General features: G+C 36.7%; 1 protein-coding gene across 5 annotated transcripts in view; it reads left to right on the plus strand.

Annotated features, from left to right (window-relative positions):
• Window positions 1-23,146, plus strand: part of arhgef1b (Rho guanine nucleotide exchange factor (GEF) 1b) — a 52,146-nt gene that overhangs the window by 11,250 nt on the left and 17,750 nt on the right. For 2 of the 5 annotated variants that reach the window (XM_017453167.3, XM_053674984.1), the window contains exons 2-17: window positions 1,832-1,894; window positions 6,030-6,116; window positions 6,268-6,381; window positions 8,859-8,957; window positions 9,632-9,674; window positions 10,040-10,145; window positions 11,104-11,244; window positions 16,313-16,342; window positions 16,946-17,045; window positions 17,292-17,349; window positions 17,900-17,929; window positions 18,440-18,634; window positions 19,459-19,600; window positions 20,573-20,584; window positions 21,416-21,577; window positions 21,993-22,186. In XM_017453167.3, coding sequence (XP_017308656.1) covers window positions 1,868-1,894; window positions 6,030-6,116; window positions 6,268-6,381; window positions 8,859-8,957; window positions 9,632-9,674; window positions 10,040-10,145; window positions 11,104-11,244; window positions 16,313-16,342; window positions 16,946-17,045; window positions 17,292-17,349; window positions 17,900-17,929; window positions 18,440-18,634; window positions 19,459-19,600; window positions 20,573-20,584; window positions 21,416-21,577; window positions 21,993-22,186 — 1,540 coding nt within the window. In that variant the 5' untranslated portion in view covers window positions 1,832-1,867. The remainder of the gene's footprint in view (window positions 1-1,831; window positions 1,895-6,029; window positions 6,117-6,267; window positions 6,382-8,858; window positions 8,958-9,631; window positions 9,675-10,039; window positions 10,146-11,103; window positions 11,245-16,312; window positions 16,343-16,945; window positions 17,046-17,291; window positions 17,350-17,899; window positions 17,930-18,439; window positions 18,635-19,458; window positions 19,601-20,572; window positions 20,585-21,415; window positions 21,578-21,992; window positions 22,187-23,146) is intronic. The other 3 variants (XM_017453168.3, XM_017453170.3, XM_017453171.3) reach the window with 3 other exon arrangements.

Consider the following 23,146-nt stretch of genomic DNA (forward strand, 5'->3'; position numbering starts at 1 on the left):
TTTCAGTGGATGCTTTAAAGTCCCCCTGAAGTTCTTTGAAACACGTAGTATTGTTGTGTTGACACAATTTCCACTGAAACAGGAAGTCAGTGCAGGACTTATTAATTAGCCAATAGTGTTTAGCTTACCTCACAGCCAACTGTTGGGGGTGGGACACTTCAGATTCTAGAGCACATTTGATTGGACAGAAAGTCTGACTTGAAACCGAAGTGCAGAACGATCTCATCAAAATTGTTGATCTGTATTGGTGATAGCGAGAGGCTGTAAATTCCGAATGCATAGATCTTCCAAGTGCGAATTGTGTAATTGGTTTGGAGCACACTAGCTTATAGATAACCTTAAGGCTAATATATGGCTAATATATTCATACTAAAAGCCACAAAACTTCAATTTTGATTTCATGGTGAAGCATTTTTAGTTATCTCAATGTATATCTTAATGGAACAGTTCCATTAATATCTTAATGGTATGTTTATTTGACTAATACAGAAGTTCTTCTCAAACTCTTAACTTTTAATTTGGCTCATTGGTTTAATATCTGACCTGGGTCTACTTTAATGGTTATATTTTCTGGCAGGTTCCTATTTATCCTGTCATGATGTGTCTTCTCTGTTTTACAGTGTATGGTCTCAGTATAGGTTCCTTCAGCTTTGCTCCTTTGTGTCCTCTGTGACCTGTGGTTACATAACCTTGCTAACAATTATAACTGGAAGTTGAGGGAGCTACTGACACTTGACCCTTAAGTGATCTCAAAGCTTTCCCTTTTTGAAATGTCCATTTGTTTTACTAAAGAGTTCAGAATTGCTCATTGGCCCCATGATTAGAATTTTCTTTGTGTTTGTCATGTCTTTTGTTGTCGTCGTCTGTTTCAAACATTTTGCACATAGTTTTTGCAGACAGATTGACAGGAAATGACTCTGATCGGAAATTACACCCACTTCCTTCCGCCCTCTCTCTCTCGTTCTCTCTCTCTCTCTCTCTCACTCTCTCTCCCTTTCTCTCTCTCTCCCTCTCCCTTTCTCCCTCTCGTAACACAGATGACTTTGGAGACAGGGCTGTGAGACTGATTGAAGTGAGTGATAAATACTCAGACATTATTACTGGCTCCAATCCTATGCTGATACAGTTCAGTGCAAAGAACCGAGTCACTCTGTCAGGCAACTGAAAGGATTGCGCCAAGATGCTGCTGTAATTCTCCCATGTGTAATATCTCTCTGGAGCACAGTTGTGTGTGTATAATTTATTTATTTATTTTTTATAGTTGTCTTTTTTTCAACTACCATTATGTATGCTAACTTGAAGAATCAATTCAACATTGTCAGTTGAACAGTTAATCAATACAGTAACGTGGCACTGCTCCCAAACAGTGGTCTAATGATTGTCCCATGATGCAATGTGCATCTCAGAATATTATATGATGTGTGTTTTGATTCCTGCAATATAAATTCCCAGACTAGGTCAGAGGGAGGTGAACAAAACAGACTTGTTTACTTCAAAAAGCAAGTTAACAACATCATGATACAGGAGTGAATTCTTTACACACCTTACATGTTAACACTCTCCATTCACTGTATTGCTTTTGCTGCACACTGAAAAGGCAAATCCTGCGTATTTTTGTTATTGGTGATTCTACAAGGGAAACACAAACAATTGCAACAGGAACTTATTTAAAATAACCCCAGAACTGTTTAGGTTCTCAAAATCTGGAACCTCAGTGGAAACTTGCCTGATGACTGCTATTGGCTCTTGTTGCTTGTGTATGCATGTTCTCCAATGGTCTATATTTGTTATTCTGAGAATGCTTAAATGATAGTGCTTTCATGTTCTGCAGGAGGTTGATTGACTGACGTCAACCACCCACATTAGCATGGACTGTGAAGACGCCCACAATGGGGTAAGGAGTTAAGCTAAACTTTTCTTGTGGTGGTTTGAACGTTGTTGTTGGGTTAATTTGTATTTAACTTCAGTAATTAATTATGTTCTCTGGCCCAGTGTTTTTACATTTTAGTAAATAAAAAAGGGTGTTTTCACTGGGGGGGGGACTGCTACCAAAGCATGGATGGATTTTTCATGTGTTTTTTTGTTGACTACAAATTGCTAGAATCTCCTGTTTCTTTGCTAATGTAATTAACTACCTGTACACTCCTCACTTGTAGTATTTGTATTTTATTTCATTTTATCAGTGTTCCTAACTGGTTTGCAACTGCAAAAGCTTGCTGATAACTTAGTTTCATGTATGATATAGCATTTGCATTCCGCAATGCATTGCTTGAGAGATGTTTAAAAAGAATATTAATAATAAATAAATAATCAGTGTCATTCATTTTGAAGTTTAGTTACATAGAAAAAGAACATTTATAACAAAGTGATCTTATCTTACCCCACTATTTTAGTGTTAAACAGTGGGAGGGTAAACAAATGAAAAAGTAAACAAGATTAGATTGTTTTTTTTTCCATCAAGTGTATGTTCTAGAGTGCAGGCATTCTGCAATACATAAGTAACATGAACAAAAATATTCAAAAGCTTTTGTATATCCTGCATATTTTAACATCTGTTTCACTACAGCATACTGTATCACCACATGCTTTTTACAACAAACAAATGCTTGATCTTTAGCGATGTTGCCTCCAAAGTTCCAGATTTGTCATAGGCCCAAGATGGCTGGCATGACCTTGATTAGTGATTGAAACACCCTGGCAGTTTCCTTCCAGATATGTTGTCCCAAATGGTACAATCCAATATGCCATATCGTTACACCCATACCATTTTAAATTAACTGTGTCCCCAGCCGGGTCATCTGTGGGCCTATGGGTTGAGCCTATTCCATAATGTATCGCAAAGTGAGGACTGTGACTTACCCCTGGATGCAAGAGTTCATAGTATGTGCTTAAGTGGAAGCTGTTCCATGAATGCAGAGCAACTGTATCCAGAATATGTTAGATTCCCAAAATACTAACTTTTCTTCAGGGGCTGCTAGACAGCGACATGTCTCCACTTGCATCTCCACTGTATTTGTAGGCATTGTAACATGTCCCAGCACTGTGAATGGCATCTCTCTGGGGGCTGATGAACTTATTTACACTTTTCTGAAATGGACAAGGCATGTCCAGCCACCATGAATCCCCAACAGCATGGGTCTCCCCCTTGCTGCTGAATTCCCTTTAGGCCCCTATTTACGAGCATGTGCAAGTTTTCAAACTGATATAATCTCTCTGAAAACTGCCTTTGTTAGCAATCACTTCAGCAAAAAAAAGTGGAGAACTGCATTCGCCGTCTATAGGCTCACCTTGCATGTGTTGGTGGCCAGATAACTTGAGGGTGACCTTGTGGTTAAGGCTGGCATGTCTGCCCGGTTTGCCCACAGTTAAATATAAGGGCTGTAACAATATAACGTATTGGATTGTATCATTCTATACAATGTTCTTGAGTCAATATATCTGCAGAGTCTGAACGGATCACACACTGCGCCACCGTTATGCTTCAAATGTTGGACTTTTATAATGTTAAATGTTTTAATCAGTTGAAAATGAAAACTGGAGAGACACATTCAAGCAGTGTTTGTTTTATGTTCGTATCGAATTTGAATTTGTGTATTGTTACACCCCTATTTATCATGTTGCATCATCGGCACAAAGGGTGATGATAGTGTCTAAAAGTGTGTTACATTCAGTTATTTTCCAGTCAGTGTTTTTCCAATTTTAGAAGTGAATAAGCAGCTATGTAAATAAAATGATCTGAATATGGCAACTGTCCACTTTCTGTAAGCTCACGTCAATCGTTTGCTGGGTTAAATTTTAATTTGGTGCATTAAAGAAGAATGTGTAGGTAAACATGGCACATAATTCTAATAATACCCCAGTTTAGCCAAAATTTTAATTTATATTACTTATTACGATAATTTATAATTATTTGTTTATGCTTATGAATAAGATTTGATAAAATCTGGAAGGTAATGGAAAAATCTTGTCACTGAATGTCACATAAAATGTTAATCCAGTACTTACAAAAAACACTATGCAATAGTTTACCCCTAAAACGCCAGCCCGACATTATCCTTTATAAAAAAAAAAATTAACAAAAAAATACATTTTTAAAAAATACCTCTACTCTGTGAATTTTGCTTTTCTAGAGCTCAATTAAAAAATCTTGTATGATAGCACTACTTGTATTGTTCTCCGCTTGATATATCGCTTTACTTGTATTTCCTCATTTGTAAGTTGCTTTGGAAAAAAGCGTCTGCTAAATTAATAAATGTAAAATGTAAGCAAGTGTTGCCATCAGCCACTAGTGTAAAATGTTCACAAATAAGGATGTGCCTGATTTTAGCAGCTGGCACAGATAACCGATTTCTTGTCATCGTGATCCACCGATACCGATTCCGATCGTTCAAACTTTATATAAGTGATATGTAAGCTTTCTTTTGACTGTCACCTTTAACCTTTTGTTTTTAACTTTCCCCCAGAAATAAAGTAATACCACAAATGTTGCCTTGGTTATATTATTTGCACTAATGTTGTAGATTGTTGTTTTAATTGTGAATCAAATAAATAAGCACAACAAATATTCAATATTTCAATCAATATTTAAATAGGTCATTATAAACACAATGCAAATTTTTCATTGTTACTTGAGACCCCTTAATAATTCCACACTGGTGATGACATGACTGCAGCACTAAAGTTTAACATCATGCGTTTTACGTCCTCGCATGGTTTACGTCATCAATTTGCAATCAGTTCGTGAGATCGGACAAGTTTTGAGATTACTGATCGAGTCATAGAATGTGATTATCGGCCAATACCAACTTGCGGCATTACTATTCACGAATGTGTGCTATAGATCTAGTTGTGTTGGGAAAAGTAATGTTCTTTTGGGTCCTAATCTTTTGTGCAAATATTGTCTGCAGTACAAGCATTTCACAAAGCAATAGCGACAGAGCTGCTTTCAATACTACCAATTTGACACGGCACCTGAAAACTAAACACTCAGCGGAATATTGCGTGTTCACTCGGGTGATCAAGGCAAAGGCTGTACCAAAGTAACACTTGTGTAACGAGGCGAAGACAGATACAAGTGCAGATATTTATTGTGTAAAGTGCAAAACAAACCACAAAAATTGTGAAAACCAGTACCATAAACATAAACACGAAAATCAAGGCAAAACAGGCAGACTATTACCAAGGCTGTGGCACACACACGACATGCACTTGACAAGTTAACAACAAAAGCTTGACAAAGAAACACACCGAAGCTAGACTTAAAAGGGTTGCTGATTACAGGTAACACAAAAGTGTCATGTGACATGCTTGGGCTGATGGGTGATGTAGTCCATGCATTGCAGAGCTATTCAATTGTCAAGCATATACAATTGATTGATTTATAATTACTTTAATGTACTTGAAGTGTGCACGTAGCGCTAGGAAAATACAATCAGATCGGCAGGTACGCAATATTAAATGACTCAGATTCGGGGGTAAAAACATTGATCCCTAATCTGTACCATTGAAATGTAGGATAAATATTTTAGTACAGAATGATTTTAACATTTTATTTTTTTAAACTAAAGGTAAAACAGATGTGGTTTATGCAATACCTACATAAACGTAGTGTAGCTCTACTGGTGTTTATTGTATGAAAATGCAAATCTGGTGCTAATGACATAAATTTTGATTGAATGCACGTTTATATTTTTGCTTCTTGCTTACAGATGCAGTACATCCTACCTCTTCCTCTGAATTGCACTGCATACATTAAATGAGAGACACAGCAGCTTATGTTTAAAGTTTTAGTTGAAAGCTTTTGTCAGATATAAATGATTAAAGATCAAGTTTGCAGATGCATTCAGCTTGACTGACTACTAATCAAAATAATAGTGATTAGTTTAAGGTGTCAATCAACTGGCTAAATTGGCAATTAGATTACAAGGATTACAAGAGCAAATGGATGGAGTGAACAACTTTTAAGAAGGAGACTACACTATGTATAAGTTAGAAATGTAAGTTTGAACCTTTTTCTATCTGTGTTGAAGCGGGGGTTATCAGGAGCTCACTGTTCTAATCCAGCCAGAAACATAATCGGAGCAGAGGATGAGGACTTTGAGAATGATCTGGACCTGGTGAGCCACTTATTCCCTCTGAGTATATTATAATTTATTTGTTGATAATAAAAGGGGGCAATATGAGTAATTCATTGTGAATACCTTGATGAGCAAAGACTGTTGATTCATTTTAATCTTGTTGCTTCTCTCCTGTTCTGGTGTGTTTCAGACAGTGGATGATCAGTGCAGTCATTTTACCAGTATCGAACTGTTGAAAAACAAACCAACCCACCTGCTGGTCTTCCTGCATCACGTCATCCTTCAGTTTGACTGCGCTCCTCTGGTGAGAAGTTGAGATGCACCTGACGTTCCCCATGTGATGTGTGATGAATCGTTGTGTTATTATTAAACACTAACGACAAACCTCAGTTAGTCTTTCTGCATCAACAAGCATGCAATTTTGTATGCATGTATGCATTTTTATTCAAATTATACATTCGTACATGAGCCTGAGTGCATTGCTTTTTTTTAAATCATTGGCACTTTGCTACAGTTGTTATCCTAGTCCCTCTCTCATGCTTGGCAAAATATTTCAGTTTCTGTGTATTTACGAGGAAGTCATAATATAGCAAACTTTAATACTCAAACATGACTTTCACGTTACAAAAAGCTGTTCTTGCACTCATACTAAACATCTAGGGTAAGTCTTGATCTCCTTTCTTCATGTGCTGTTAGTATAATCTGTTCAGTGTTTATGTAAGTGAGCAACATCTAGTAGCAAAGAATGAACCAGGAAATTTATTCTGCGTTCTGTCAGAGTTTAAAATGGCTTTTAGCTACAGTTAAAATATTTTTGTTTTGTTTTTTTTAAATATTGCTGCATGAGCTCCAGCTTCATGTGTTTTAACGGCGTGTTTGGTTGCACTCTGGTGGTTTATTTATTTATTTATTTATTTATTTATTAGACTTTAATTGTGTTTCTAATTAGCATTTAAATGTGCTTTCAATTAATATGCTTGTTTTAATTAATCAATTTATACATTTGGTATTTAGGCCTTATATAGTATGTGAGAAAGTGATGTGTACTGTTTATTTAAAATGATTAAGTGCAGTAAGGTTTTGCATTTTGCTTCTAAATTGGCCGAATAATTGCAATTATAATTTCTAAATCTGAACAAATAATTATTTTAGCTACTATTGTATAGTCCTAAGAACCCCAAAAGCTGCTGCAAATAGCGTAGTACTATTCACATGGCCAAAGTATGATGCATCAAGCATGTTTGTTTAATTTGAATTTTTAAAACATGCACCTTTTTAAAAATTTTGACTACTATGACTAAGGCTGCATTATGTCACTATATTCCCTATAGTGTGGTTATGTGTGAGAATTTATATTTAAGAGAATTTTAAGGCTTATTCTGAATCTTGTGAAGCATGAGCATCTCTCCCTTTATTTTGCATGCTGCCAAGTGACCCTCCTGAGGTACTGTTCCCTAACACAGCACACGCTAGCCATTCTATCTTCCTAGTAGTGCACATTTATGTAAATCCTTTAAACACCATTCAGTTCTGCTTTGGGTGCTATGGGTACAAAAAGAATGAATGTCTCTCATATAATATTTGTCTTCTTGCCCATTTCCTCACTTTGAATTTCCTCAAATGAAACATGCACATATCCGATAATTTATTCTGCTGATTCTAAACCTGGTCCTAGTTATACATTTATACAATATGGTTGTATATGGTTATAGTTATAAATTTAAAACATGGAATGTAAATTGATGATTATTCTCCTTGGAAGGCTGATTTTATAATGTGCAAAGCACACTGAAGGAACATCTGCTTTTCTGGTTGAACTCAACAGGTCAATATTTTCCCTGTAACCCCCCCCCCCCCCCCCCCCCCCCTTTTTTCAGTGTTCGATCTGCGGCTTTGGCTCCTCTTTAATAGCAGGGCTGTACTTATTTACTTGACAGTGTGCAAATGAGGACGGTTTTGGATAGTATAAGATATGCTCAGATTGCAGAAAATTTGATCAAAGGGCCTCATTTGTCAAAGTGGATATGAATTACTTTATTCAGCATTTATACAAGAAATGTGGTGATTTCATGAAAATCCAGTGAGTTTGAAAAACTTTTATGTCCTGCAAGAGCTCCCGAGTTTGTCGATTTACATATAAGGAGATTCATAACTTTAATAAGGAGAATAAATTATGTAAACTTCGATTGATTGGCTTGAAGAGTTATTTCAAATTTATATGTGGATTATGTTGACAAGTTTACTAAACATATTTGTTTAAATTGCACACACATTCAAGCAAAACTTTTCATTTTAATGGTTTTAAAGAAAGCTATTCGACTATGAAGAAAATTAGTGTTACTGAAACTTTTGTGGAAATTAGTTTGGTTTGCGCGGTGAAAATATTTACAAAACTTCACTGAGAGATTGATAAACGAGATCAGTGAATTATCCAATTAACCCATTATCAGTGAATTTACAAACTGCAAGATCAACTTTCATAATTTCACCTCTTGCAGAAATTAAGAACAATGTGGAATGTTCGATTTTGGCTTAAATTTAAAATCACCTGAATGATCCTGGAGCTAGATCCTAAGTTTAATGTTTTGAACTAAATTAAAGCAATTCGACGTAAGAGCGGACCGATTTAGATGCTGTCGTGATTTATTTGTAAAAGGTGGCATTAATATTAGTGTTTGTGGAAATAGCATATTGATTACATTTTAATTGAAACAGGAGTAATTTTTGAATAAGTATGATAGTTTTGTAATATGTAGCGTCTGTCTATCCATCCAACCACAGTTGTGCTACCTGCATGCTGACCTCTTCAGGAGCCTCAGTGCCAAAGAGACCAAGAAACACTTTGCGGACTTCTACAACAATTTCTTGGATAAAGGAGCAGTGAGTGAAAATGCATGCTGAAATCACAGTGAATAGTAGTGGAAATTTATGCCTGTTTATCATTTAATGTGTTTTGTCTGTTTCTCAACACAGTTTGTGTCGCATTATCTTTTTTTTGTCCTCAGTTTCCAATCTGTCATCATCTCATTTGCAATTCTTGTTTTTAATTTAGTCTGTGAGCTAAGTGGTTTTTCTTCTCTTCTCTACTGGTCAACTTCTGAATGGGGAATGACTTCACTTCTTTGTCTTTCTTCAACACCTGGGTTCTTAACTCCTGATTCACCTTGCAGAAAATAAAAAAATTTCCTTCTATCAAAAACACCTGGTCTTTGCAGGACCAGAGTTTAATAATTAACTGGATGAACAGTTGGATGAAGTGTAAGGGAACCCCAGGAGTTAGGAACTTTTTTTTTTATATATAAACTTGAGAGCCTGATCCAGTGTATTTCAGCCAGGTGAAAAAATGTGTTTAGTCAGGGAATGTAATTCAGGAATGCTAGATCTCTGAATAATATTGGCTGCAACTTTTTGGAGCTGTAGGACCATCTAGTGGTGCATTGCCTAGTAGTTATATCATCATAATGTAATAATGTTCTTTTCAACATAGCCTTGATTATTTCTTGCTTTGTGTATGTATCTTTTTTCGTCGTCTTCTTTTTTTTTTTTTCCCCCAGATTCTCAGAGTAACTGTACCATCCCAAATAGCATATGAGTTAGGTAAGCTGACTATCACAAAATTATACTACTGCACCTTTTTTGTTTTACTGCTGTAATTTTTTATATCATTCAAGAAAACCTTTAGCATGCAGTTGTTATACTTGTATTCGTAAATTAGTCGCAACAAAATATATAACTAAATCTAATTATTTTAAGTGTTTTTAGTGTTCATGCAAGAGGTTCAAGACATGAAGATTTTAACATAATTTTTTATCAAAATGATATTCAAATAATATTTATTAAAATGATTAAAACCTTAAACTTTTTAACTTACCCTTATTTTATTTGGATTGTGTTTCATATTTTGGATGCGGTGTTACAAAATATTTGTTCATTATGTTTGAAGTGTTTTCTGTCTGTTCCAGACCGCACTCGTCCAGACCTCATCAACGAGGACCTGCAGAAGCGATTTGCTCTGGAAATGCAGAGGATGCAAACCCTGGAAATCCTGCGGCAGCTTGAAGACTTCAGGTCAGGGAAGGATTATCACACTAGTGTGATCGAAGATATAATGATCTTATGATGTATGACTTGGCATGCTTACGTTCTGCATAAAATATTTAGTCTGCGTAATTATTACGTCCATGTTTCGAACACTGTCATGAATATAGACTCCGGGCAACTCAAATGTAATTGGCTAGCTGGGAGAATACAGTGCAGAATTAGGCCACCTTACTATGTACATGTTTTTGCAGACAAAAGCCATCGGAAAAGACATTGTGTACTAGTGATAGTTTTTAATTTAATCATTTATCTCACACACACCACTGGACACACATGCCCTTTATATTAGATTTTTAAAAATTGAAGCAAATGTGATTTGTGAGGTTGATTTTTGTTGTTACTTTAAATGTATGTAAGTACAGATTTTCAGACTCTCCAGCATATACTGTAGTTCAGTGCAGGATTGGACCTATAATAGTTATAGATCATTTTTAGAGTAACTAACTTGACCATTTGAGTATTTCAGTATCCCAGGAGGTCTGCAGTTTCTGAAATACTCAAACCAGCCCATCTGGCACCAACAACCATACCATGGTTAAAGTCACAGAGATCACACTTTTCCCCCATTGGCTGATTAGATAACTGAATGAATGCGCAGGTGTACAGATGTTCCTATTAATGTGGTTGTTCAGTGACTATTACAATATTTAATGTAGTCTTCTTGTAGGGTTGAACAACACTGAGAAAACTTGCATTGCACTTTTTTGTGATCAATAAAATTAAACAACAAAAACGAAAGAAGTGTTTAGATGGACAGGTGAGGCAGTAGTTCAACATACTGGTTGAGTCTGATTTTGATTAAACAAATAATTCATTTATTTGTTGGAGCAGCTTTTGTCATGTTCTCTTAACATTCATTGTCGTTTCTGGCATGATATATTGTTCAGCTCTACTTTCATGTTTGTCCAACCGTATAACCTATTAGGCAAAAGAGGATGATGGGAATGACCCCCAATGAACAGGAGCTGACCGAGGTGGAGAATCACTATCCAACAGACCGTGTTCCCAGAGAAATGAAGGAAAAAGCAGTGGCTGAGAGACTTCTAGAGAAGTTGACTGAAACCAAGTGAGTTTATTTACTTTAAGCATGGTCTAAATGATAGTTGTTTGCTTCACTCTATATGCACTGGATACATTTTTGTATTGTTTTAATGATGAATGATTTATGGCTTTTGGGAATGATTTATATATTATGTGTAATAACCTATCATGACAGTAGTGCATTTGAGCCACTGATAGCCATGGCTAATTTTATGGATTAGGATTTACTGTCTGGAGTAACTGTCTGGAGTGGACATATATTTTAAAGGACACAAGCCTGCCACTGTATAGACAAGTGGGGCACTCCAGACCAGAGAGCGCAGAACTCAGAATTTAACAACCCTGTCAGAATTATTTTGAACAGAGTACACTCAGATATATTAATGAGCTTAAAATATTCGCTGAGTAATATACATAACACACAGAGTTTTGCAAAAGCAGAGCAATGTTTATAATACAAATCCTGTCACATGCCCTGCTCTTTGCAAGCCTTATTTGACACACTGAGGAATTACCACCACACATAATAGGTATAATACACACACATAATGGGCCCCACTAGAGTATAATGCCCTTCTAGATTTTTAAAAAATTCTGATTTAATTGTCTTGAAACTATAGTCTTAGAAATGACAAACACGAGTATTTGCAACATTTCAGTTTTAAGGAGAGTATGGGAGGGCGTCACAGCAGCACTACATATTTATTTATTTTATATTTTTATATTTGTATGTGTATGTGTGTGTGTATGTGTGTGTATGTATGTATATATATATATATATATATATATATATATATATATATATATATATATATATATATATATATATATATATATATATTAGTAGTCTCAGGTACAATTTGTGCAGTTTTATCAGGAAAATAGCTGGCAAGTTTTACTGAGCATCCATGTCACAGTTCTTCTGTAGACTTTGACTGTCGCAAGATTTTGGGGGGGGTTTGCATGCAAAATTATGTTTTTTGGATGAAAAGTGGTCTCTTACATATGTTGCTTTATTTACTGACATACAAACTTTTTTTAAGGAATGTTTGGAAATCTAAAATGTTTTGTACTGACTCAGTAATTCAGAATTCATAAAATAAATATCTACAACAAAATTTGTACTTAAACGAACAGGGTGCCTAAGACTTTTGCACAGCACTGTATGTAACAGCACATTTTCAATATAATCTTTTTTTTAAAGAAACCTTTGTCATATATACATACATTACAGCACAGTAAATTCTTTTCTTCACATACACTAGCTTGTTAGGAAGTTGGGGTCAGAGTACAGAGTCAGCTATGACCCGGCACCCCTGAAGCAGGTCCTTGTTCAAGTGGACCTTCCTTCTGATCAGTAACCCAAAGCCGTAATCGTGAGCCACCACTGCCCTGTCTGCCCTGTTGTCAAACCAGTTGTGTAATGTCCACATGGCCAACATTTTCTATTATTCTACTTCTGCTTAAGCCTTGGAATGCATCTGTAGTGACTGGAGCAGGAGAGCGACAAAAAGAAACTAAAGCCAAACAACCTATTTAGTCACTTCTTAATTATTGTTCAGGTTATTTTTAAAGTGCTAGATTTGACACTTTATATTTGTATACATATTTAATCTTCTAAAAAAAATTGTCCTTTTTTTCCCCCCTCTTTTTTGGACAAAAATCCAAAAGTGCCATATTTGACCTTTTTCGGCTGAAACATTTTGCTGGCATCCCTTACAAATTTACTTAACTGATTCAAATATGTACTTGTTTAATGTTAGCTAGGTCGAACATATGGTGATTTTATTTCACTGACCTCATAAACATTCTCAATTTACTGACAGAAAGTGAAGGTGTGTACGTGTGTTCAGCTGACAGACTGTGAAATTGGGGAAATGGGCAGGGATTCAGGGCTGTATCTGATTATATCAAAGAAGTCAAAACAACTGCGCAAATCATTCCAGATTAATATGTCATTTGCCTCATCTTTTGTTTTATTGGGGAGAAAAATGCTGCTCTGGTGTTTGTATTTTTATGAACACTTTATATAATGGGACGGAAAAAATGCCCACTTTACTAATAAAGAAAGAGAGTGGCAGGGAAGGATATAATAAATAATAATGGAATAAAGAAGGGAGGAAGAGGTAGAGAGCTGACGAAGTCAGGAGGGACACGTTGGCAGGAAGTTATTTCTTTCTGGCTGTTTGCCAGAGTGATGGAAAGGGTAAGCTAAGGGTTTCCAGACCGCAAGGCGAGGCTGTTAAAACAGACTAGAGTGGTTTACTGAGGCGCAGTATCCCAAAATATCTCACAATAAACAGCTTCATTTAAAGGCAAATGCAGTTCTTAAGACAACCATCGCAGTTTGAGTCAGGATACTCAAACGGCCTGTTACAAACTAAATAGTATGATAAAATAGTAATGACTAATGAGTATTGCTGCAGATTGGGATGCAGCCCAAGCATTCATAACTTTGAGGATGTAATTTTGTGCTGCTGATTTCATTGTCTCCTCATTATTACAGAAGTCTTTTGAGAATATAAAGTCATTAGCATGACTGTAACTAGGTGAAAGATACTAATGCTTATTTCAGTTGAGAGAGTGGCAGGTATGACCGCTGACTACCATCTGGGCAGTTAGCTAGGAGAAGTCCTTGTAAATCCACAAGGTAGCACTGGATAGAAGGTAGACTGGCAGTAACCAGTCAATTTCTATTCATGCAGTGTTATTGCACAGTGTTTGGGAATTATCCAGCTAACATTAGTTTGCTACATAAAACACAAAGTGGAGAAAAAAGAAAAAGGTCAGTGAAAAATACAGCCACCAGGAGAACTAGTCGACTTGCTCTCACGCTATGTTTGAAGTTAAAAAGTGCAAAGATCAAACGTAGAAACAAAAGTACAGTGGTGCTTGAAAGTTTGTGAACCCTTTAGAATTTTCTACATTTCTGCATGAATATGACCTCAAACATCATCAAATTTTCAAACAAGTCCTAAAAGTACACATGGAGAACTCAGTTAAAGACAGTTGAGACAAAAACATTACACTTGGTCATTTATTTATTAAAGAAAATAATCCCAATATTACATATTTGTTAGTAACATAAGTATGTGGATCTCTAGGATTAGCAGTTAATTTGAAGGTGAAATTAGAGTCTGGTGTTTTCAATCAACGGGATGACAGTGAGGTGAGCGCCCCATTTTATTTACAGAACAGGGATCTATCCGAGGCTGATCTTCGCAACACATGTTTGTGGAAGTGGATCATGGCATGAACACAGATGATTACTGAGAACCTCTGAAAAAGAGTTGTTGAGGTTAGTCAGGCTGGAAAAAGGTTACAAAACCATCTCTAAAGAGTTTAGACTCCACCAATCCACAGTCAGATAGATTGTGTACAAATGGAGGATATTCAAGATCATTGTTACTCTCCCCTGGAATGCTCACCCAGCAGAGATCTCTCCAAGAGCAAGACGTGTAATACTTCACAAGGTCACAAAACGACTTCTAAACAACTAAAGCCAACTAGCCAACTCACATTGGCTAATGTTCATGAGTCCACCATTGGGAGGACACTGAACAACAGTTGTGTACATGGCAGGGTTGCTAGGAGAAAGCCACTGCTCTCCAAAAAAACATTGCTGCCCTTCTGCAGTTTGCTAAATATCGTGTGGACAAGCCAGAAGGCTAATGGAAAAATGCTTTGTGGATAGATGAGACCAACTTTTTGGTTTAAATGAGAAGTTTTCTGTTTAGAGAAATTAAAACACTACCTTCCAGCATAAGAACCTTATCCCATCTGTGAAACATGGTGGTGGTGGTGGTGGTAGTATCATGGTTTGGGCCTGTTTTGCTGCATCTGGTCCAGGATGGCTTACCATCATTGATGGAACAATGGATTCTGAATTATACTGGCGAATTCTAAAGGAAAATGTCAGGACACCTGTCTGTGATCTGAATTTCAAGAGAAAGTGGGTCATGAAGCAAGACCAAAGAATGGTTAAAGATGAATAAAGTTAACGTTTTGGGATACTCAAGCCAAGTCCTGACCTTAATTCTATAGAAATGTTGTGGAAGGATCCAAAGCAAGCAGTTCATGTGAGGAAACCCACCAACATCCAAGAGTTGAAGCTGTTCTGTACTGAGGAATGATCTAAAATTCCTCCAAGCCGATGTACAGGACTGATCAACAGTTACCGGAAACGTTTAGTTGCAGTTATTGCTGCACAGGGGGGTCACACCAGATACTGACAGCAAAGGTTCACATACTTTTGTCACTCACAGATATGTAATATTTGATCATTTTCCCAATAAAAATATGACCAAGTATATTTTTCTCATTTGTTTAATTGGGTTCTTTTAATGTACTTCTAGGACTTGTGTTAAAATCTGATGTTTTAGCCCATATTTATGCAGAAATGTAGGAAATTCACAAAATTTTAAGCACCACTGTACAACTTTACAATTAGGTAACAGTAGCCACAAACTCCACAACAAGGACTGTGATTGTCATTTGCTGGGTAGAAAATTAGAAATAAATAACATGCCTTACCTGTTAAACAGAGATATAATAATAATAATAATAATAATAATAATAATAATAATAAGATAACTGTCATTAGTTTAAACATTTCAAATGTAGATAGGACTTTCTCACTCTGACCAGCTTTCTAGAATTAATTTTGTTTATTCTTTTTAGTGATCACAGTGATAGATGTTTGGAAATTTCCTCAATGTACAGCCTCCTGTAGTTTCTCAACACTGTGATAGTAGGCGGTCAGACTTTTTTTTTTTTTTTTTTTTTTTTTACCTACACTGGGGTGTGATGGCATACAATGTACCTGAGATGGCATATGAGAGACGTCTCAGAAAGGTCCTGACAAACCCAACTCAAACACACTGTTACTATAAATTATTATATGTTTGCCTGTGAATTTTGAATTTTAAAGGGACATCATGTTTTACCCTGTTTATACCCTGACTTGCTACTTTGTCCAAGTTTTAAAAGGTTTTCTTCAAATAAAATTTCAATTTTAATGGTAATAAATGCAAGTGATAAGCAATATTTTGTGATCAAGCAATATTAAAAAATGTCACCTGTTTCAATTGCAGCCCTGCGATTGTTGCAGATGAAGATAAATGGTGAGTTGTCTTGCTTTTGTATCATGATGATAATGTTACTTTGTCACTATCGTAGATTTGTTCAATGTTGTAATCAAAGAAAAAAGCTAAACTTATTTCCTGTTCTTAATTTTGCTTATTCGTGCTATAGGAGCCAAAATGGTGTTAAATGTTGAATCTTCTCTTTTGTGTGCATCTCTTAGAAAATGGCTGTAAATGAGCAACAAAAAGAGTGGAATTTATTTATTTATTTATTGTGTAGTTGAACATGCGGCATTTTAGCAACTCTTGTAGAGTGTAAATATAGTCCATAAATATTCAGCATTAGGAATGAACTTGGCACATCTAATGGAAATGTCATTCATTATGTGACATTTTCAAGCTACTAGGGTGTATCTAATAAATGTATTCATTATATGACTTCTCGTAAAGACACTGCCAGAAAGAAGAGAAAATGACAGGATTTAATTCCTGATTATTCTGAAAGGACAGTACTACATTTTCCATTCTCCAACACATTTGGAGAATTTCATTCCTAATCATTAAATGCATGAAATCTTTTTAATATTCTTTTCTCACTACTTCACTATACAAATATTCTTTTCTCTGTAACTATACCATTAGTTCTGCCATCTTTGGAGCAGTGGCTTTCTACATGAAGCATCTGGGAGTGAAGAGCAGAGCACCAGACAGCAAGAAGGGCAAAGGATTTTTCAGGAGAAAGGTACAAGGAGTCGCAGTCACCACATGCATTCTAGCAGGCTTCTTATCATATTCTGTATATTATAGTTGTAAGTGAAATGATTTAAAATTGGGTAAACTTTTATGTAAGCACCTTTCAGTGTCCTTGCTTCAGTGATATGACCTGCATCAAGTTCTCTTTAAATATTGTGTGTGTGTGTGTGTGTGTGTGTGTGTGTGTGTGTGTTTGACTTTTACTTTATTCACAAAGTGCATTTGTGTTGTTTAGGTTCAAAAGAAGGATGAAAAGTCCAAGGTCCTCAGTATCTTGAGGATCGGAGGCAGCAGTACGTATCCACACTGTCCTATTGCATGGATTGGTATTTAATAGTTTTGCATAGATATGAGAATTTAGTGACTGTGCAAACTCTGTGAACCCCAGCAACTATAGAATGCAAAGATTTTCCATTTTGCTTTGACTCCTTTTACTAAGCATTTGCTGTTTCTTTGATGGAAGTGTTGTCTGTGATGTATTCTGAGTATTTTCAGCTCAGACGTATATAAACCTGTGTGAATACAAGCAGTTGTACTATTGTTGGCTTCGTACAACATATGAAATGAAATGAAACCCTACCCAGCCCTAAATAGAAACACTGCCTTAACTGGTTGAGCTTAGTACAAACCTCCATGCAAATACTTTCAGTGTTGTGATACGTGTTGATGATCAGCATGATGCAGAATTATTAGCTCTCATCTCTCTCTTAAACAAATTCAGTTTTGAATTGTAGCAGCACTAGATCTGCTGTAAGATATTTTGTATATAGTACACACCATTATGAAGGTTAAGGTGTTGCAGGACTTAAAGGAACATGTTTGTTGCAATGTTTCCTCTTGCAGATGAGGTCAAAGTGAGATTGGACAATGAAGGTACACTGGTTTGATCACTTCGTGTAGTCACTCCTTTTCTTACACGGTCTACCCCTTACTAATCAAAACGTGAAATCAATGCATGTTTGCTTGTTCCAAATTATACACAATAATGGTGTTTGGTTTGTTCTGTGTATGTATACCTGTAACTGAAATGAAAGACATTTACTTGAGTATTTAGTCAGTATTTAAGACATAAATAATACATTTGTAAGTACTTGTATTAATATAACTTTGTCTGGAAGGAGACTAACACTATCAATGCATGTGATTTTAATCTCATATTCTTTCCTCAATAAGTGTATTTACTTCCTAAACTTCCTAGCCTCTACTGTTCTTGTGTCACGCCCTTTCCTATTTTCCGTTATACTAAGGGCTCTGCATGCCGGGGGAAAAATAGTGACCTTTTTTTTTTTTTTTTTTTTTTAAAACTATTATTGGTGGAATTACTGTATTTTCTCCTGTGATTTAATTAGTTGCTAACTATTTCTGTTTTTATTTCTTTCTCAGGTGATAAGGAGAGGAGTAATGAACGGAAGAATCATTTGAGCATCACAACACATCGTGCCTCCACTGCAGATGGAAGTGCATTACCCATCGTGGGTCGCAAACCCGGTGTGACGGGGCCTTGCACAGAGAGCACTGAGGTGCTAAACAGCAACATTATTGTTATTTCCAGCCCTGAAACTTCCCAGCCTGAGACAGGTAGGAAATTTATGTGTGTATATATAAGGTATGTAATATGAAAATAGCACACAAATGAGTGAGAAAAATAAGGAAAGAAACAGAAGCTCTGTGTTGCTATGGAAGGTATTTTGCTGGATTGGTTTGGATCCACGTATCCCCTTAAGGCTGATCTATACTTCAATTCTACTCTATTTTATTTGTATAGTGCTTTTTACAGTGGACACTGTCGGGAAAAAAAACTGGGAAAAAAACAGCCATGTGTAAACCTTGCTCTCATATTCATAGTCCATGCCCTCAGATTGGTAAACCGTGCACAATATAAACCCAACTTTAACGCGGTGCGCGCGGTTTACAAATCTGAGGGCACAGATTACAAAACTGTGGGCACTGATTAGGAATCCGAGAGCACGGATTACACATGGCCGTTTTTTTTTCCCTTACCTGACACTAGGGGGGCTCTAATTTTCCTATTATTGTAACTGTTTGAATTTTTTTTTTTTAAAAAAAGAAGCTCTTAATCTTTCCAAGTGATCTGTTTGGTGCACTACTCTTCGTAGTAAATACTTTTAAATGTGAGGTCAGAGTTTTCGTTTTGAGATTCAATCACAACAATCACACCAACAGCAGAAAGTTTTAAAGAGAAACATAGCTTGTCAGTGGGCTTTATATCACTGCGCATGAAACTGCTAAACATTACAGTTTGACTTTGGCTTCTTGAAGAGAAGCTTAAAGCTGTTATGTTGGCTCATGGTGACCATTGCTACTATATGAATATCCACCAATGAACTTGGAGGCTTTGAGAAATTTATTTACTAGCATTCATTTTCTCGTTTGTTCCACAGGTCAGTCCAGCAGTCGTTCGGACCACCAGTCTGTATCAGACGGCGGAGACGTATCTCCTGCATGCTCCAATGTTGGCAATGCTGTCTGGGATCCTTCACCTTCTATTGACATGCCTTTAGAAGAGAGTCATGAAAAGGACAGGTAGTGTAGGATTAACAATAACTCTGAGCCTCTTAATACGGACTTAAACCTGAATTAGACAGATCGAGAACTAGGTGGGGTAATTGTTTTAATGCAGAATGGATGTCAGTGTTTGAATAGGAAGAGATTAGTTAACACTCATCGTATTAAAGTATTTGACTGTGCTGTGACTGAGGGAGAGTGGTAAAACCCCATCACTCCTGAGTCCCTGCTGTGTGCTCTTTGTTGCTGCCGCTGCTGGCAATGCTGTCTATGCTCCATGTCCACAGAACTGCACCAGTTTGTCCCCCTCCCTTATTACGCTCGTATGCTTAAATGTTCAGTTCCCTACCTTACCACCAATTCCCCTTTCTTCTGTCCTTTCTCTAGCTACATTATCTCTCTTTCATGTCATTCTTTTTACTTGTCTTACTTGTTTAATGTTTATATTGAAAGCCTACCAATAGCATCTGTTCATGCTGTTTTCCTTTGTAGTAGTTGTCTTCTGTTTCTTCACAGAGAGAAAAGAATACAGTGTGGCTTCAGGCTTTTTGTATTTATTTTTTTTTACTCTGTGGTTGAAGAGCTTTGTCGAATAGGCAAAAACTGACTGTATTTACTGAGAGCATCTTCAGCTGGTGAGCTCACACATCCAGATATATTGTGCTGTGTTTGTGAAGCCTTTTGTCTAGTTTTTTCTATCGCCTTGTTTGTATGCGGTTGCTTTGTTGAAGCCTGTTTTGCTTTGCTGCCTTTTAAATTTTTGTCTAGTTTTTGCTGGTATTTTGCTGTTGTTGTTTTTTTTTTTTTTTTTTTAGGTTTTTTTGTTTTTTTTTTTGGTTCAGTGTTTGCTGAGTTTGTGCTGGCAATTTTGGTTCAATTTTCACTGGGTTTGTGGTGGCTCTTTACAGTGGTCATGTGAGTTAGGTTTTGATAATGTATTGGTTGGAAATTGTCCATGAGAACTGTTTTTGCTTGTCCTGTATTTTACAGACGGAAGACAAGGTGGGTCTTCATGACTGAGACATGGATATTCTGCCAGCTTCAGCCTGCTACTGATTCCACACTCATTTTCATAAGACATACAGAAGAACATATGTCCTATATCACACCTATGTTGTGGTAGAATATAACGTACCACAATATTCCTGTAAAACTGTTCTAAAAGTATACTTTTAAGCTCAACTTAAAATTACTTCTTTATTATAGTTTTCACATTGCATAAGGCAAAATTTGGCGAGTTTAACAGCTTTGAAATATTCTGATATTGAAACCTTTTTACACCAGATAAGACATTGCTGAAGCTCTGGGGCTTGTCATATTTTGGCCCTTAAGACTTCAGATTGCATAATAGTTATTGTAAGCAAACTTAGACCTTGTGGTTGTGCCGTTTACGTGGAATAATGTGAGCTGTGTCTTTGTGTGTATGTGTAATTTGGAAACTTGGTTAACTACACCTAATATTTCCTAATTTGAGAGCTGTATTGCTTAAGTTACTTCATGCTACACAGAGGTAGTTGTATATTCAGTTTTATGTGAAATATGTGTAATAGGCTTGCTCAGTGAAGCACCAGATTCTTGAGGTGGTGACTATGAGACTATGTGGGATTGCTGTTTTAAACTGGTTTTCTGTCATAATTTATCTCTCCTCATATTTTCTCTTCCTTAACCTTTCTCCTTTTCACTGATGCATGTTTTCATTATCCTCCTTCTGGCATTTGTCCCTTTCTTTTCCCTCTAACATCTCTTGTTGCGCCTGTTCTTGTCCTTTCCTCTGTCGTACTCTTCTTCCTGTACCCTTCCCTCTCCCCACACCCCTAACTGGTGTGTATTCAGGAGTGTGCGCCGCAGTGAGAGTCTGTGTGTGGATCGCTGCCACTCTCGCCGAGTTGGCTCTACTCGAGCTAAACAATCTCGTTCCCGTAGCGATGTGGACCTTCAGTCGACTTCCACTTCCCAACCCCCTTCACCTTTCCCCCAGTCCTCCAACCCTTCCTTGTAAGACTGCATGAAAGCACAAGTTTACATAAAAGCGCACTCACTCAGATTTTACTGAAAATTGCTATAAAATATATATGCACAGTCATAGACATTAGCCTCAGGTGGTGTCATGTATTAGAACACCCATAAATTAACACACATGCACTGAAACATGTTAAACTACGGTGGCAAATACACATGCAAATGTGTTCATAAACATCCCTGGGAGGAACTTGCACAGCAGGGATTCAGTAACTGATGCTGCTGATCATAAGGAACTAGATGATTGATCTATTTGACTGACCAGTTTCTTAACCTTTAACTAAATAGTCTAGATTATAATTCAACAAATTGAGAGAACACCGTGATGAAAGTGAATACTTGTGAACCTTTTTTGTATTTTTCTCTAACATTTTGCTTTCACTGTCTCTAGTTTGGATAACCAAGTGTTGCCAGCTGATGGTCCTGGTGTACTCAATGCCTCTGGCTGCTTAACTCAGCAAGAGGAAGTAGAGCCCCGACTCCTGGAATTAGAGCAGGACCCGCCCAACTGGAGAGAGCTGGCTTCCAGCGAGGTTCTGAGTAAACTTACTAAGAAAGAGACCAAAAGACAGGAAGTCATCAATGGTAAGTGGATGTGTATTCCCAGAAGGCCAAACCCCAGTGTAAATGGAATGTGGGTAGGGATGAAGGTAGAAACTAACTGAGTGCTACATCCTGCATTATTATGGAAAACTCCTAAACTTGCAGACAAATAGGTTCTTCTATGCATGGAGTTATATTTTAGCATAAATTCATTCAATCGTTCATTCGTTCAGTAACTGCTTTGGATAAAAGTGTCTGCTAAATGAATAAATGTAAATGTAATGCTTTATCCTGGACTGGGCTGGATCCGGAGCTGATTCCAGTCCTGCCAACCTTAAAACTTTTTAACATGGAGTAATCTACAAATTATCACTCAAAAATACTCAACAAATAGTTTTTTTTTTCCCTACGATAAACTCGGCAGACGAGCCAATTGAATCTGGATTTATTGGCAGTTGCCTAAATGTTTAGAAATCTGATATTAATTGACAGCCTGGAAGCCCCGCCCGTTCTCCCAATCTCACTTTAGTCATCTCTTATCTCCACTTACACTTTCCTGCTTAAAAGATGGTTCTGATGCCATGTCCTCACTTTCTGATGGAAGGTAAATGGAGAACGTTTTAAGTTCACATAAAATCATACCCCTGTGTGTTTGACTTGCCTAACATTAGACAACTATACAGTATAGTTAACATTAGTTTAACCATATAATTAGACAACTATATTTATTCACTGTAGTGTAAATTAAAAAAAAATTAAATCTAGTGTAAAATCTAAAAATGCTTAAAAAGTAAAATCCTGTGCCAGTCAGCGTAGAAGTTTTCAAATCGAGCCTGTTGTGGTAGAAAGGGGAATGGAGTTGGGGTTTAAAGGTAACCACCAGTTTAACCACCAGATTAAATTTGTGAAAGGACTATATCGAGTTTTACACCCCCAGCTGGGGTACCCCAGGGCAGAATTTGTGCACACATTCACACACTCATTCACACCTAGGCGCGGTTT

Source organism: Ictalurus punctatus, chromosome 23, assembly GCF_001660625.3.
Source record: "Ictalurus punctatus breed USDA103 chromosome 23, Coco_2.0, whole genome shotgun sequence".
Taxonomy (NCBI): Eukaryota; Metazoa; Chordata; class Actinopteri; order Siluriformes; family Ictaluridae; genus Ictalurus; species Ictalurus punctatus.